The following is a 15565-nucleotide window of genomic DNA, read 5'->3' as shown; positions in this document are numbered from 1 at the left end:
CTTCTGGCTAGCAGTCAATGGGGAAGCCAGGAGATGGTGAGTTCTAGTTCCGCCTCAGGCATGAAAGCCAGCTGGGTGACTTTGGGCCAATTATCAGTCTATGAATTCTAGTCCCCGCTTAGGCATAAAGGCTGATTGGGTGACTTTGGGCCAATCACCAGGAGAGGGTGAGTTCTAGTCCCAACGTAGGCATGAAAGCCTACTCTCTGAGCCCATTTGTTTGTTAAAATAATGAACCAGGGATACAAACCTGTTGATAGATAAATCGGTACCAGTAGGTAGGTAGGTAGGTAGGTAGGTATAGATAGATAGATAGATAGATAGATAGATAGATAGATAGATAGATAGATAGATAGATAGATAGACAGACAGACAGACAGACAGATATAGATAGGCTGGCAGACAGACAGACAGACAAATAGGCAACGAGAACCTGACCCATCAACCATAGTTCTTCCTTTCTCCTCAGCGCAGCAGGGAAGGTCAACGCAAAGGACCAACACCGCATCCGGAAAACCCATGAATTTACCCAGCAAGGCTGCAATTGGGTTATTGACGTGCAATCTACAGAAAACACTATCGAAATGATTCACACTAATGTTATTTAGCTGCAATACTTCCGTAATAAAAGGAATCAATGAGAGAGAGAAAAGACCTGTCCGGGGATTTGATTTTCTCATTTTAATGGCATACTTATTTACTCCCGCCAATCCTCCGATCGGATTTTCATTACACCACCCTGCGCAGTAAGTGGACTGGTATTGATAGGACCTGCTGACTTCAGCCGGCTTCCGGAGGGCACAAATTAAAAATAACTCATATTCGGTGACAAGGTTGCGCGCTAAATACCTGCCCCTGTAACGGGCATGTCATTATTTGAGAACGAGCAAAACTCAAGAGTCCCTCCCTATACAAATATATTTTCCGAAGCTGATTTACAACAGCAGATCTTTAATCTGCAAGCTCAGGGCCAGGTTATTCTAGTGATTAAGGCACCAGGCTAGAAACCAAGCGATGGCAAGTTCGAGTCCTGCCTTAGGCAGGAAAGCTGGCTGGGTGACTTTGTCAACTACCAGGAGACAGCGAGTTCTAGTTTCATCTTAGGCATGAGAGCTGGCTAGGTGACTTTGGGTCAATCACCTAGAGATGGTGAGTTCTAGTCCTGTTTTATGCACAAAAGTCAGCTGGGTGACTTTTGGTCAATCAACAGGAGTCTGTGAGTTCTAGTCCCGCCTTAGCCATGAAAGCCAGCAGGGTGACTTTGGGCCAGTCCCTCTCTCTCTCAGCTCAACCCACCTCACAAGGATGTTGTGGTGGGGAAAATAAGAGGAGGAAGGAGCACCGTATTAGGTATGTTCTCCACCCTGAGTTATTTATAACAGTAATAAAAGTGGGATATAAATAAATTTATCCCCTTTCCTGTGCTGACCAGCAACACATTAACTAGGCTAGCTTATGACTGAGTAGCATCCATTGCACACCCTACTGAAATTTCAATTACGTTTTTTGTTTTGTCAGTTTAGCATGTTGGCCAAACTCCGCTCGGTGGATTCATGTGAACTTTAAAAGTATCTTCCCCGAAAATGGGTTGCTTCAGCAGCCAAGGAGGAAGCAGCCAATCACTCCCAGGTCTTGGTCTGGAGGGATGAGGATCCCCAAGCAGCACTGTTGAGAGTGGCCCCTTTTCTGGGGGGTGCACTGGTGTGTGTGTGGGGGGGCAGCCTGGTTGGGATGCTAAGCCAGGATCCTCCAGGATAAACCTACCACCTTTCAGAGATAATAATAATAATAATAATAATAATAATAATAATAATAATAATAACAACAACAACAACAACAACAACAACAACAATAACAATAAATAATAAAGTTGGAAGGGACCTTGGAGGTCATCTAGTCCAACCCCCTGCTCAGGCAGGAAACCTTATACCATTTCAGGCAAATGGCTGTCCAGTCTCTTCTTAAAAACCTCCAGTGTTGGAGCATTCACCACCTCTGGAGGCAGGTTGTTCCACTGGTTAATTGTTCTAACTCTCAGGAAATTTCTCCTTAGTTCTAGGTTGCTTCTCTCCTTGACTAGTTTCCATCCGTTGCTTCTTGTCCTGCTTTCAGGTGCTTTGGAGAATAGCTTGACTCCCTCTTCTTTGTGGCAGCCCCTGAGATATTGGAACACTGCTATCATGTCACCCCTCACCCTTCTCTTCATTAAACTACACATACCCAATTCCAGCAACCGTTCCCTATATGTTTTAGCCCCCAGCCCCCTAATCATCTTTGTTGCTCTTCTCTGTACCCTTTCTAGAGTCTCGACATCTTTTTTACAGCTGCAAAAGAGATGTGGGGGAGCATAGAGACTCAAAGCCAAGTTCTCTGGACAATGGGTGGGAGGAGGCTTGGAAAAGGGTCCACAGCTGCCATTGAAGCTCCTCCCGGAATGGTCCTGGAAGAAGCCTCCAGGGATTTCGGATTTTGTTGTGCTTATGAGTCACCCCGAGTTGTGTTCTCATGATCAAATCTTTCCAATCGATGGGCAGGTTAGATCTGCAGCTTTCATTTTGTCCCCAATCAAATCAGTCAAAGAATAAAGCTGGAAGGGCTCTTGGAGGTCATCTAGTCCAACCCCCTGCTCAAGCAGGAGACCCTATATCTTTTGAGACAAACGGCTGTCCAGTCTCTTCTTGAAAACCTCCAGTCATGGAGCAGTGATAAGGGCTTGGGCTTTCATTAGCAGCAGGCTCGCTTTTCAGCAGTGCTCAGATGCAGGATGCGCATGATCCCACGGAGGTCAAACCGGTCAAGATGGCGCCCCCCTCCCCCCCCCCCCGACATCCCGCCACAATCATGCAGCAAGGATATTCGACCAGTCTTCATTCCAATTCCAGGGAAGCAAACCTCCCTCGGGGTCGGATGATGAGCCCCTCGGGCTTGGGACGATGGAAGCGGCTCCCCGCCGCTAAGGCTTCAGGCCCAGAAGCCGACCGAGACGCTTCCGCGCGTCTCCATGGCGACGCCGAGTCCAAAGTCCTTCGCTTCCGGTTTCCCTGAGGGAAAGATCCGGGCCGTGGCCATCCATCCCAAGGAGCGGCCATAGAGTCCTGAAAGGCTGGTGACTAGCCTCTCTCGTGGCGTCACTCTCCTCCCGCTCCGCCCTGACGCGGGGATAACCATAGAGGTGCGCCGTCGGAGGCTAGAGCGGGCACTCAGGTCGGAAGATTCTGATTGGCTCTCCGGCTTTAGTTGACGGGTGGAAAGCCAAGATGGCTGTGGTGGAGGTGCAGCAGCTTCAAAGCCGCCTCGACGCCTTGGAGGAGCGGATGTTCGGGGCCCCCGCAGGAGCCGCGTCTGCGGGGGGCACTCGGAAGGCAAGTGCTGGGGCTGAGGGTGGGGGGGGCGTCTCCTCCATCGGGGGGGAGGCAGGTTTCACAAAGCCCATCATCCCCTGGCAGCCGCAGGTTGAGCTCTGCTGGCCCCTGGCGTGTATTGTGAGGTGCGGGGCAACCAAGAAGAGATAGAGGCACTGCGTTTTATTTTATTTTTATTTTTACTTCTTTTAAACTGACACATTTCATGTCTCTGTTCCCACGACGACACGTGTAAACACGTGTAAACGTCAGAAAGGGGGTTCACTGCCCGGGTGCACTAACCTCCATCTAGGTCTGGCGTGGGAACAGCTTGCCTGTCGGTTGAACGAGGAATTTCCTTTTCCCCCCACGCCAAAAATGACCATATTTGCCTCTGAATATTGCCCAAAGGACAACAGTTCCCATCCTGCACAACTGTTGCCAGGCTTCCTGGGCAGAGAATAGGATCTGAAATCTTTTTTTCTTTTTTTTTAAAGTTTGTTTCTGGCTATTCTTTTTGAGCTTTTCAGAAAAAGTGAATCTGACTAAAATTCTCCACTTTGGAATATCTTTATCTTCCTTGCCTTCATATAGGTAAATGTGCGCTATATGTGTAGTGTGCATGTGTGTGTAATAAGTATATTAAATATTATTATTATAACAGTAAAAACTAATGTAAACGGTGTGTGTGTGCGAAGAATAATGAAAAGAGTAGAAAGTGCAGAAAAGAATGCAAAGGGGAAATTTGAGAAATTCAAAAGAAAAAATGCCTAACAATATGGTAAAGAAAAATATAAAGGAATAACTTCCTGCTTTCATCACAACAAATATGGTTTTAGTATCATTTTAAGAAAATACAACAAATGTATTCTCTTCTTCCCATATCCCATCTCTTATCTATTAACAAATACTTAAGCATTTTCATTGTCAAAAATCGATTAAAAGTAATCAGAGAGAACAACTTACCTATTTTAACCTTTTTCTTCCTTTTACTTCTAACCATCTTAATCTTTGGTCCCTTCAAACAACGCCGTAAAACTTGATTTCTTTTCATTTCTTCTTTGTCCCTCCTCACAAAATTCTTTTTTTTTTTTTTTTTTTTTATTGAAAAGTTTTAAAATACAATTTTCCTTTGAAAAACCCCCCTTCCCCCTCCCTCCTCCCCTCCCTACCTCCCCCCTATCTCCCCCCCTCCCCCTCTCCCTCCTCCCTCCCCTGCCTCCCACCCCTCTACTTCCCCTCCTCCCCCCCTCCCCCCCCCCACTTCCCAGAGCAAAATACAAGGTATATATCTAAAAAGCAATCATAAACAATCATATACTAACAATTATAAACTCTAAAATCCATCACTCTCTAGCTTATATAGAGTAAACCAATCCTTAACAATACTAAATATGTATAAAGAACTAAAATAAAAGAAAACTAGCATCATTCCCATCTATGTTCTTCCACAATTCACTATTACCTAGACATATTCTCACTTACACATCACAAGCACCTATCCCTATTAACCTCTCTAGCCAAAATAGGCTATAATAGATAGTTCTTACACAAATTAACCCGCATTAACCCACAAAATTTTCTTCCTCTTCCTCTGTAATAAATTGTCCATTAATTCCAAATTGAACATTCTGTTACCATAGATATCATCCCAAAACTCTTAAAAACACAGCTACCACTTGACTATAAGTATATTGTGGAAGTTCCATAGATTTCTACTGGTCTTATTTTTTAATCTTTTTTGAGCGTTTTAAGGCAGCACGCGTCACCCTCTGTTCTCTAGGATCATCCAAAAGAGTTGCAGCTTGATCTCCTCCTGTACCCTTCTCGTCTATCTGTCCATCTTCATCCTCTTGATGTTCTCCTTCTCCAGATCCCTCTGCAGCTTCCAGAAGTGTTGATGGGGTTGCTTTTAAAACATTGTTGTAAAAATCATGCGCTTGCTTCACAGTACCCAAACAGTACCTTTTGCCATCATACATGAAGCTCAACCCAGCCTCCTCACAAAATTCTTGAAAACTTTAGCAAGCTTCTTTTGTAAATCCTATACAGGAAAATTATCCAAGTCATTCTCTCAGTTTGTGGTTTGCACAGGTAGTCCTTGACTTACAACCATTTGAAGTTAACAACGGCACTGAAAAAGTTACAACCAGTTCTTGCACCCATCATTACAACAATCACAGCATTCCGACAATCATGTGATCAAAATCCAGGCACTTGGCAGATGGCAAGTATTTACAGTTGTTTCAGCATCTCATGGTCACGTAATCGCCATTTGATGCCTTCTCTGCCTGTTTCCAACAAAGTCAATGGGAGAAGATGGATTTTCTAAATGACCACATGATTCCCTTAATACCTGGGGTGATTTGCTTAACAATTGTAGAAAAAAAATCATAAAATCAGGTGCAACTTAATAATTGCCTTGCTTAGCAATGGAAATTCTGGTCCCAATTATTGTAAATCAAGGACTACCTGTATATATCCCTTTAAGACTTCAGCCAGTTTCTTTTTTATGTCTACTGTAACCTCTTTTTCCACATCATTCTTGTAGCCTCTCATTTTTAAATCCACTCTCAATCTTGTTGGTTAGGATGTGTTCCTCTTTCATCACATCTTTTAGAAACAAATTAGTATATAAAGGAAGACCCTGTTAAAATTAATTTCTGGGTCCATTGTTCAAAAATATCCTTCAGCGTGTCCAGCACTGAAATATTTTGCTCAAATTCTGTCATTTTAAATCGGGTTCTTCTCCTTTAATTGTATTCTTTAGTTCCCTCTAGTGTCCGCTGTTTAGTAAAGTACATTTGTATTTATTACTCATTATTCAAAGTCAGTTTAAAGCAGTGTTTTTTAAAAGTTGGCAACTTTAAGACAGGTGGACATATGCTAGCTGGAGAATTCTGGGGGCTGAAATCCATTCATCTTAAAACTGCCAATTTTAAAAAAAACACTGATTCAAAAGCAACCTGTTTGCAGCTTTTTTTTTTCCTGTCTCCAGTTCTGAATAAATGGCCTTTCCCCCCTCTAGATAGCAGATGGCTTAGGCAAAGTTCAAGGTGCCTTGGGAAACATTGCAAGCAAAAGGGAGAGAGTTAAAATTCTTTTCAAAAAAAGTAAGTGGTTTTCTTTTCTTTTTTCTAAAACAAAATGCTGCTTTGTCCTATCAACTGTCTTAAAAGAGGTCTTATAATTGCTGCAAGGCGATCAAACTGGACAGTCTTAGAGGAGATCAACCCTGACTGCTCTTTAGAAGGCCAGATCCTGAAGTGGAAACTCAAATCCTTTGGCCACCTAATGAGAAGGAAGGACTCACTGGAGAAGAGCCTAATGCTGGGAAAGATTGAGGGCAATAGAAGAAGGGGACGACAGAGAATGAGGTGGCTGGATGGAGTCACTGAAGCAGTAGGCGTGAGTCTAGATGAACTCCAGAAGATGGTAGAGGACAGGAAGGCCTGGAGGAACGTTGTCCATGGGGTCGCGATGGGTCGAACACGACTTCGCAGCTAACAACAACATAATTGCTAAATGCTGACAAAGTCTGTTTTAAACTGATGAACGTTTCCAGATTGTTTTTTTTTTAATGTAATACGCCCTTTGCCCACTGTTGATGGCAAAGAAATTCATAAATATGAATTTATGAATTTCTATAACATTGATTTTTGGAACCTTTTGATGATTATATTTTTATTTAGCCATATTTGCTGCCCAGCATCTCTTGGGAGCTGCCTAGTAATGTAAATAAATGAACACTGTACGATCCTCCTTTTTTTTTCCATTATAGGTAGTCCTCGACTTACAACAGCTTGTTTAGTGACCGAAGTTACAACAGCACTGAAAAAAGTGACTTAGGACCATTTTTCATACTTAAGACCGTTGCAGCATCCCCGTGGTCATGTGATCAAAATCCAGATGCTTGGCAACTGACTCATATTTATGACGGTTGCAGTGTCCTGGGGTCATGTGATCCCCTTTTGTGACCTTCTGACAGGCAAAGTCAGTGGAGGAGATGGATTCACTTAACAATCTGGGTGACTAACTTATCAGTTGCAGTGATTCGCTTAACAACTGTGGCAGGAAAAGTCATAAAACTCACTTAAGAAGTGTCTCGCTTAGCAACAGAAAATTTGGGCTCAGTTGTCGTAAGTCAAGGATTATCTATATACAGAAATGGGAACAAAAGAGCATAGGAATGTACAATTCAATCCTTTTAAGCATCCTGCATATGTTTCTATCGTTCTTACAGTCTAAAATTCTAATTCTATTTTATGTTGTTCTTCCTCTAAGTTGAAGACATCTTGAAATACCTGGATCCTCAGTACATTGATCGAATGGCTGTGCCAGATGCCATGAAGCTACAGCTCATCTTGGCAGGTAGATCTATTATAGGCCCTTACATTACGGGCTTTTTAGCGGTAGATTTTAATGTATAAAATGCTTCTTGCACTAGGTTTTTGTCAGTCACTTTAAATTGAAATGATCCGAATCCTATATCTCAAACGCTGTTTTTTAGGTCATATTCCTGTGCACATTAACCTGAATGAATGAACCTTTATTGTCAAAGTACAACCATGTATACATTGAGATTGGCTGAGCCTCTCTTCGTGCCCCCACCCCCAACTTACAGTGACACAAACCCTCTATCTTATTGCACCATGTGAGCTAATTGCACAACGCACCGGCCTCGCAAGTCAATCATGCATAAAGTTTATAAAATTATATCCCGTTCAAAAGCCTAACAGCCCATGGATAAAAGCTGTTCTTCAGCCTGTTGGTACGGCTGGCTATACTATATCTCCTACCCAATGGTAGGAGAGTAAAGAGATACCGTCCAAGGTGTGAGTCATCCCTAAGAATTTTCCTCACTCTTCCAAGGCAGCGAGCCCTGGTGAGGTCATCCAGTGGTGTCAGGAGACAGCCCACAATGTCTTGTGCTGTGCTCACCACCTTCTGTAATGCTTTCCTATCCACGGTTGTCAGACCAGCATACCAAACCACAATACCATACGAGAGGACGCTCTCTATAGTAGACCGGTAAAAGAGGGTCATCAGCCGTTGTTCTACCCTGTTCTTCCGCAAGATCCTGAGAAAGTGAAGTCTCTGTTGGGCCTTTCTGGCCACCTGGGTTGTATTAACTTTCCAGGTAAGATCTTCGCAGAGGTAGACTCCCAGAAATTTAAAGGAGGAAACTCTCTTCACACAGTCCTCCCCGATGTAAAGTGGGGCAGGTTCCTCCTTTTTCCTCCGGAAGTCTAGCACCATCTCTTTCGTCTTGCCGATGTTCAGGTGCAAGTTGTTGTTACTACACCATATGGATAGTTTTTGTACCTCCGCCCTGTATGCTGTCTCATCCCCACCTGTAATAAGACCCACCATGGTAGTATCATCTGCAAACTTAATTATCACAGTAGATGGGTCGGATGATACACAGTCATATGTGTACAAAGAGTACAGGTAGGGGCTAAGCACACAGCCCTGTGGCGAGCCGGTGCAAAGCTTCAGGGGGGTGGACAAAGCGGACCCGACCCTCACTGTAACCGGTCCCTAAGAAAGTCTTGAATCCAATCGCAGATGGGGAAAATTTCAAGTCAGTCAGATTCTTGATGAGAGTGCTCGGCAAAATGGTGTTGAAAGCCGAGCTATAATCAACAAAAAGCATCCTGACAGAGCTTCCAGGTTTCTCAAGATGACTTGCTACAGAGTGTACAGCAGTAGCTATGGCATCGTCTGTCGACCTGTTTCCCCTGTAGGCAAATTGATGTTTTATCGAAATCCAGTTGGAGGCATGTCCTGAGATCTTGGAGAACCAGTCTTTCGAAGCATTTCATGACTACAGACGTTAATGCAACAGGTCTGTAGTCATTCAGGCACTCAACTGCAGTTTTCTTGGGGACTGGGACAATGGTAGCTGCTTTCAAGCACGATGGTACACAGGCCGTTTGCAAGGAGATGTTAAAAATCCTTTTGCAAGGAGATGTTAAAAATCCTTGTCAGGACCCCTGCTAATTGGTCGGCACAATTCTTAACCACTATCCCCAGCACCCCATCTGGGCCTGCTGCTTTGCTGGGATTCACAGCCTTCAATACAGTCCTCACCTGGTCTTCAGATAGGGTGAGTTGCTGAAAATCAGAAGGCCGGCCAGCAGAGGCTACGGGGTCTGGTCTTTTTACCTCGTAGCGAGCAATGATCCTTATGATACCTCAGTGGTGCATAGTTCTAAAGAGATCAGTTTTAAGCTATTTTAACGTTTGTTTTTTGGTAGCCCGTCGTTGATTAGTTGTTCATCTGTAGGGTCCTTGGTGGTCTCTCAGGTTGGTGGTTTTCTCGCAGACCTTTCATGACCTAACTAGGTAACATCATCAGTGCTAGAAGGGAAGTTTGCCAAGGAGAGAAGGAAGAGGCGGTGGAGAAGGGCTGTGGGGTCCTTGGTGCTCTCTGAGCTAAGTGGTTTTCTCTCAGACCTTTCATGACCCAGCTAGGTAACATCATCAGCGCTTGTCAATCTGCTGCATCTAAGCATAGGTCACATGATCTGTTGCAACCGGACCAGCAAATAGTTTTTGCCTGACTTACGTCATGCTTTTTCCCGTCACCAGAAGAACAATCCATCGTGGCCCAAGCAGCACTTCTGGAAAAGGTGAAGAGCCTGCAGCCCTATTTGGACAGCGCGCATATCAAAGGTGAGTGACTCCCTGTCCTTTCTCCCTGAGAGAATCCAGATCACGTGAAGTACTAATACCACTTTACAATGCCTTGGTAAGGCCACACTTGGAATACTGCGTCCGGTTTTGGTCGCCACGATGTAAAATAGATGTTGAGACTCTGGAAAGAGTGCAGAGAAGAGCAACAAAGATGATTAGGGAACTGGAGGCTAAAACATATAAGGAACGGCTGCTGGAAGTGGGTATGTCTAGTTTGATGAAGAGAAGGACCAAGAGGGGACATGATAGCAGTCTTCCAATATTTGAGGGGCTGCCTCAGAGAACAGGGGGGTGTCAATCTATTCTCCAAAGCAACGTTCCCCAACCTTTCCAGGGCTTTGTGGATCAGCAGGTGGGGGGAAGAGAGGGGATGGTTTCGTCTGTGCGGTGGGTGAGCGTGCAAACTCCCATTTGCACAAGTGGGCGTGTGCACCTGCCACTCCCACAAGTGCAAGTGTAGCTTCCTGTGTTTGTGTGCTTGCCTGCCGCATCTGTGGCCCAGTTCCAAATGGGCCACGGCCCGGTCCTGAGGGACCTCTGCTACAAAGCACCAGAAGGCAGGACAAGAAGCAACGGATGGAAACTAATCCAGGAGAGAAGCAACTTAGAACTAAGGAGAAATTTCCTGATAGTTAGAACAATTAATCAGTGGAACAACCTGCCTCCAGAAGCAGTGAGTGCTCCAACACTGGAAGTTTTTAAGAAGAGATTGGACAGCCATTTGTCTGAAATGGTCTAGGGCAGGGCTAGGCAACCTTGGCTCTTTTATGACTGGTGGACTTCAACTCCCAGAATTCCTGAGCCAGCCACGCTGAGGGGAAAGGGAAACGTTTCCAAGCTCAGACATGCTGGCTCAGGAATTCTGGGAGTTGAAGTCGACTAGTCATAAAAGAGCCAAGGTTGCCTACCCCTGGTATAGGGTCTGCTTGAGCAAGGGGTTGGACTAGAAGACCTCCAAGGTCCCTTCCAATTCTTGTTATTCTGTTACTTATGCCGAGTCCTGTGGCTATTATACTTTTCCCAAGTATTGGTTGCTCACTTGATTCTGATTCTGAATAATAATAATAATAATAATAATAATAATAATAATAATAATAATAATAATAATAATAATAATAATAATAATAATAATAATAATAATTGGAAAGGACCTTGGAGATCATCTAGTCTAACCCCCTGCTCAGGCAGGAAACCCTGTACCAGTGATGGCAAACCTTTTAGAGACCAAGTGCCCAAACTGCAACCCAAAACCCACTTATGTATCATCAGGTGCCGGGGGGGCGTGGCCCTTTGGGTGAGCGTGGCTGCAGTGGTAGCTACAGACTGGGTGGGACTAAAAATTTCAATCAATCAATTCCAACTTTATATAATAATAATCATAAGTTGGAAGGGACCTTGGAGGTCAACTAGTCCAACCCCCTGCTCAGGCAGGAAACCCTATACCATTTCAGGCAAATGGCTGTCCAGTCTCTTCTTAAAAACTTCCAGTGTTGGAGCGTTCACAGTTTCTGGAGGCAGGTTGTTCCACTGGTTAATTGTTCTAACCGTCAGGAAGTTTCTCCTTAGTTCTAGGTTGCTTCTCTCCTTGACTAGTTTCCATCTGTTGCTTCCCTGTCCTGCTTTCAGGCGCTCTGGAGAACAGCCTGGCTCCCTCTTCTTTGTGGCAGCCCCTGAGATATTGGAACACTGCTATCATGTCGCCCCTCACCCTTCTCTTCATTAAACTACACATACCCAATTCCAGCAACCGTTCCCTATATGTTTTAGCCTCCAGTCCCCCAATCATCTTTGTTGCTCTTTTCTGTACCCTTTCTAGAGTCTCGACATCTTTTTTACATCATGGTGACCGAAACTGGATGCAGTATTCCAGGTGTGGCCTGGAGAACTTTTTTTTCCCCACAAGAAGTTGATTAATTGAACCTTTTTTGGGGGGTACATGGCGGCAGAGGCCTAAAGGGAAAAGGTTTTATAAAACCCAGTTGAAGGCCTAGGACTGGGGCAATGGCATGCGTGCCCACAGAGAGGGCTCTGCGTGTCACCTGTGGCACGCGTGCCATAGGTTCGCCATCACGGCCCTATACCATTTCAGACAAATAGATTCTTCAATATAGGTAGTCCTCGATTTACAACCATTTGTTCAGCAATCGCTTAATAGTGGAGAGGCTTCCTGGGGACAGATTCAGCTTCCGAGCTTTACAAAAAAAAATTTGTAGTTTGAACAGAGAAGATAGTAATGGGAGAGTTTTCTGAGCCAAACTGTTCCCTGGACAGGCCCCAAAGGCAATTTGGGGAGGTGGGACCCCCATTTCCATTTTGAACAGTCGTAACGAGGCTGGCTTCCTCTTTTGCAATCTCTTGCAGCTTCTTCTGATCATGCCACCAAGCTCCAGCGACTTTCACAAATACACCTTCAGCAACAGGTAAGCGCCAGGCTGGAAAATGCTACGAATTCACACCCCTCTTTTTAAGTAGCCTGTGTCCACTCCCACCTGAGGCCCCGCCTGTCGGTAGCAAAGGCATTACTTTCATTATGAATGAACCTCCTTCAAAATTCAGTCGACTCTCCAATCACACAACTGCCCTCTTGTATTTTTTGACAAATCAAGCTGGGGGGTGGGTGGCTCATTGCACTGTACAGCGGACCATAAATTTAATAGTAAACCAATTTAAAACTGACCAAACTTCCTCACGTGGTGTATGAAGGCAGCCACTGACTAACTCTTCTTGATCCGGTCTGCTTATCTCGAACATCCCTAAGATGCCTTGTTTGTATAAGAAGTTCAAATCTGTAACAAGATCTGTAGAAAGTTCTCTTGTTTGAACATAAAGCTTCGCGGCTAGATCAGGGAACTCATATAGGACAGGAAGAGGCGGTATTAAAAGGTGACTTTCTGTGATTCAGAAATTGCTAAGTGGCTAATTTCCTTTTGGGAAATTAAAATCCCCTCTCATTTGGCAGCCGTCTCTCGACATCTGAGAGCGGAGAAATTTTTTACCGTTTATCTACTACATGGTGCCAACAGGGTCCTTTCCCCCCCCCCCCCACTGATGCTGAATCTCCCACATTTTGTTTTAACTAGTAACCACAAATCTTGAGAGTTTGCATGATTAAGAAATAAACTCTTGTCTGTGAGGTGGAACGGAGCATTTGAAGCGGTTCGCACTTAAAATACCAAATCCCCCAGCTGAGGAAATGGGGATTGACTGAATTCTTTTTCATATTGCAGGATCAGTGTGAAGCTGTGACAGAGAATGTCCGTTTACTTCTAGACGATTACAACAAATTGATATCCTTTTTTCCTCACTAAGTCTGGAGCTTGTAATACTCTGCAACTCACACAGAACTGCCCCTGGTTCGCTACCTCAGCTTTCCTCTTGACTGCCTTACAAGCTTTGATCTAACTTTTGAAGTCTCTTGGCTTGTCCATCAGAGTTTCATTTGCTTGCTTCTGCATTCACAGAAGCATAAAATCCTAGGGCTGGAAGGGATTTGAGGTGTTCTGAGGTCTTCTGATCCAAACCCCCCCCCTCCGCCGCCCAAGGCAGGAGACCTCGTATCATCCTGGACACACGGTTGTCCAATCTTTTCTTGAAAACCTCCAGTGATGGAGCACCCATAAACTCTGAAGGCAACCTGTTCCACTTATTAATTATTAACAGAATAACAGACTTGGAAGGGACCTTGGAGGTCATCTAGTCCAACCCCCTGCTCAGGCAGGAGACCCTATACCCGTGGCGGTGAACCTATGGCACACGTGCCACAGGTAGCACACAGCGCCGTCGCCCCAGTCCTAGGCCTTCAGCTGGGTTTTATAAAACATTTTCGCTTTAGGCCGCCGCCGCCGTGTGCCAAAAAAAAAAAAAGGTTCAATCAATCAATTTCAACTTCTCGCGGGGAAAAAAAAGATCTCGGAAAGTTGGAATTGATTGATTGAACTTTTTAGTCCCACCCAGTCTGCCGTTACCACCGCAGCCACGCCCACCCAGTGGGCCACCCCCACCCGGCACCCAACAATACATAAGTGGATTTTAGGTTGCAGTTTGGGCACTTGGTCTCTAAAAGGTTCGCCATCACTGCCCTAGGCCACTAGAGCCAAATGGTTGTCCAGTCTCTTCTTAAAAACCTCCAGCGATGGAGCATTCACAAGTTCTGGAGTCGGGTTGTTCCACTGGTTAATTGTTCTCACCGTCAGGAAATTTCTCCCTACTTCCAGGTTGCTTCTCTCCTTGATTCGTTTCCTCCGTTGCTTCTTGTCTTTGCCCTCGGGTGCTTTTCAGAAGAGGTTGACACTCCCTCCCCGCATCTTCTTTGTGGCAGCCTCTCAATTATTGGAAGGTGCTACAATGCCTCCCCTAACCCTTCTCTTCGTGAGAAGGCTCAACGTTTCTCCTGCCCGCTTTTTTTTAGCTTTTTCTCAGCTTCTCTTTTCCTTAAGGATGTCCTGCAGACCCTCCTCCTTTCCAAACAGTTTGTCCAATGGGATGAGATGCTGACCGAGCTGGAAGCCGCCAAGCAGGTGAAGCCCACACCCGAGTGAAGGAAGACCAGGCCTCCGTCGGACTTCAGCTGATCTCCTGCTTCAGATCCCAAATCTCCATATTAACAGCAGCTGCCTAGGAACCGCTAGCACCCTTCAGCTTCATTTGCTAGCGTAGTGTCCAGGGGTGTCCGATCAGGGGTGTCCAATCTTGTCAACGTGCTGGCTGGGGAATTCTGGGAGTTGAAGTCCACAAGTCCTAAAGTTGCCCAGGTTGGACACCCTTGGTGCCTTCAATCTGGAAGCTACCCCCTGACCTTATGGGCCTAAATAGTCTCTAGATCCATCTTTTTTTAAGGTTGCTGTTTAATTTATTTTTAGTCTTCGTTCAGCCCATTCGTTGGGAATGCAGGACTTGTCAAAGTACCTGTTCTTGTGGACCATAATAATAATAATAATAAAATCCTCATGAATCCTCAACAGTCTGGCCAGCGTTTGTTTCTTTCCTCCTCTCCATCCCATCCTTTCCTCTTCTTCCTTTCCCTTCCATTCTCTCCCGTTCCTTTCTCCCTCCTCCTCCCTCTTCTCTTCCTTCTTCTCCCTTTTGTTCTGTACCAGCCTGCTACCGGCCCTGCAGAGAAGGCAGGGACAACCCCTTTACAAACGGCAAGAGGCTGGAATTAAGCCTGCCAAATTTATTAACATAAAACAGCAAAACAAGACACCAACCATGAAACAGGAGCTATGAAACAGGAACTAATCAAGCGGTTGCCTTCAGCAAACCAGCCCTCCCACGCATTCCCCTTTTATACAGTTCAGGGTGTGGCTTCTCTCTGCCTCCTTCCGAGGTGCCCCATTGCCTTCCTCTGTTTACTCCTGATTGACTGCCTCTTGCGTCGGGCGTCCTTGAACAGGGCCAGCTGTGGGTCATCTTCACGCTGTCAGGCTCACACAGCTGGGTCTGCGTTGTAACCAGGTGGGAGGGGCCTGGCTGAGGGCTCTCATCCGCAAGCTCTCCAACCCCCTCAGCAAGCTCTTCAACACCCC

At 45.3% G+C, this 15565-nt stretch overlaps 1 protein-coding gene across 4 annotated transcripts; it reads left to right on the top strand.

Annotated features, from left to right (window-relative positions):
* Positions 1 to 3209: 3209 nt before the first annotated feature.
* DCTN3 (dynactin subunit 3) lies at positions 3210 to 14998 on the top strand. 4 transcript variants are annotated; one of them, XM_081319321.1, is made up of 7 exons: positions 3210 to 3362; positions 6370 to 6454; positions 7626 to 7712; positions 9936 to 10019; positions 12402 to 12460; positions 13268 to 13328; positions 14490 to 14998. In XM_081319321.1, exons 1-7 carry the CDS (start codon positions 3258 to 3260, stop codon positions 14576 to 14578), a joined length of 570 nt encoding a protein of 189 aa, XP_081175447.1. In that variant the 5' UTR covers positions 3210 to 3257; the 3' UTR covers positions 14579 to 14998. The 4 variants fall into 4 exon arrangements, with proteins under 4 accessions (XP_081175447.1, XP_081175449.1, XP_081175450.1 ...); XM_081319322.1 differs by having other exon boundaries at positions 3223 to 3366; positions 6374 to 6454; XM_081319323.1 differs by lacking the exon at positions 7626 to 7712.
* The last annotated feature ends 567 nt before the right edge of the window (positions 14999 to 15565 follow it).

This window comes from Vipera berus (genome assembly GCF_964194415.1).
Source record: "Vipera berus genome assembly, chromosome: 2".
Lineage (NCBI taxonomy): Eukaryota > Metazoa > Chordata > Lepidosauria > Squamata > Viperidae > Vipera > Vipera berus.
Note: the sequence above shows the minus strand (reverse complement) of the source record. Positions and strands in the feature narration are given on the sequence as shown.

Excerpts from the sequence above, each read along its gene's own strand:
- DCTN3 (XM_081319321.1), top strand. The coding sequence starts at position 3,258 with ATGGCTGTGGTGGAGGTGCAGCAGCTTCAAAGCCGCCTCGACGCCTTG. Across the intron at positions 7,713-9,935 it reads GCTACAGCTCATCTTGGCAG|AAGAACAATCCATCGTGGCC; the intron begins GTAGATCTATTA and ends TCCCGTCACCAG. Across the intron at positions 10,020-12,401 it reads GGACAGCGCGCATATCAAAG|CTTCTTCTGATCATGCCACC; the intron begins GTGAGTGACTCC and ends AATCTCTTGCAG.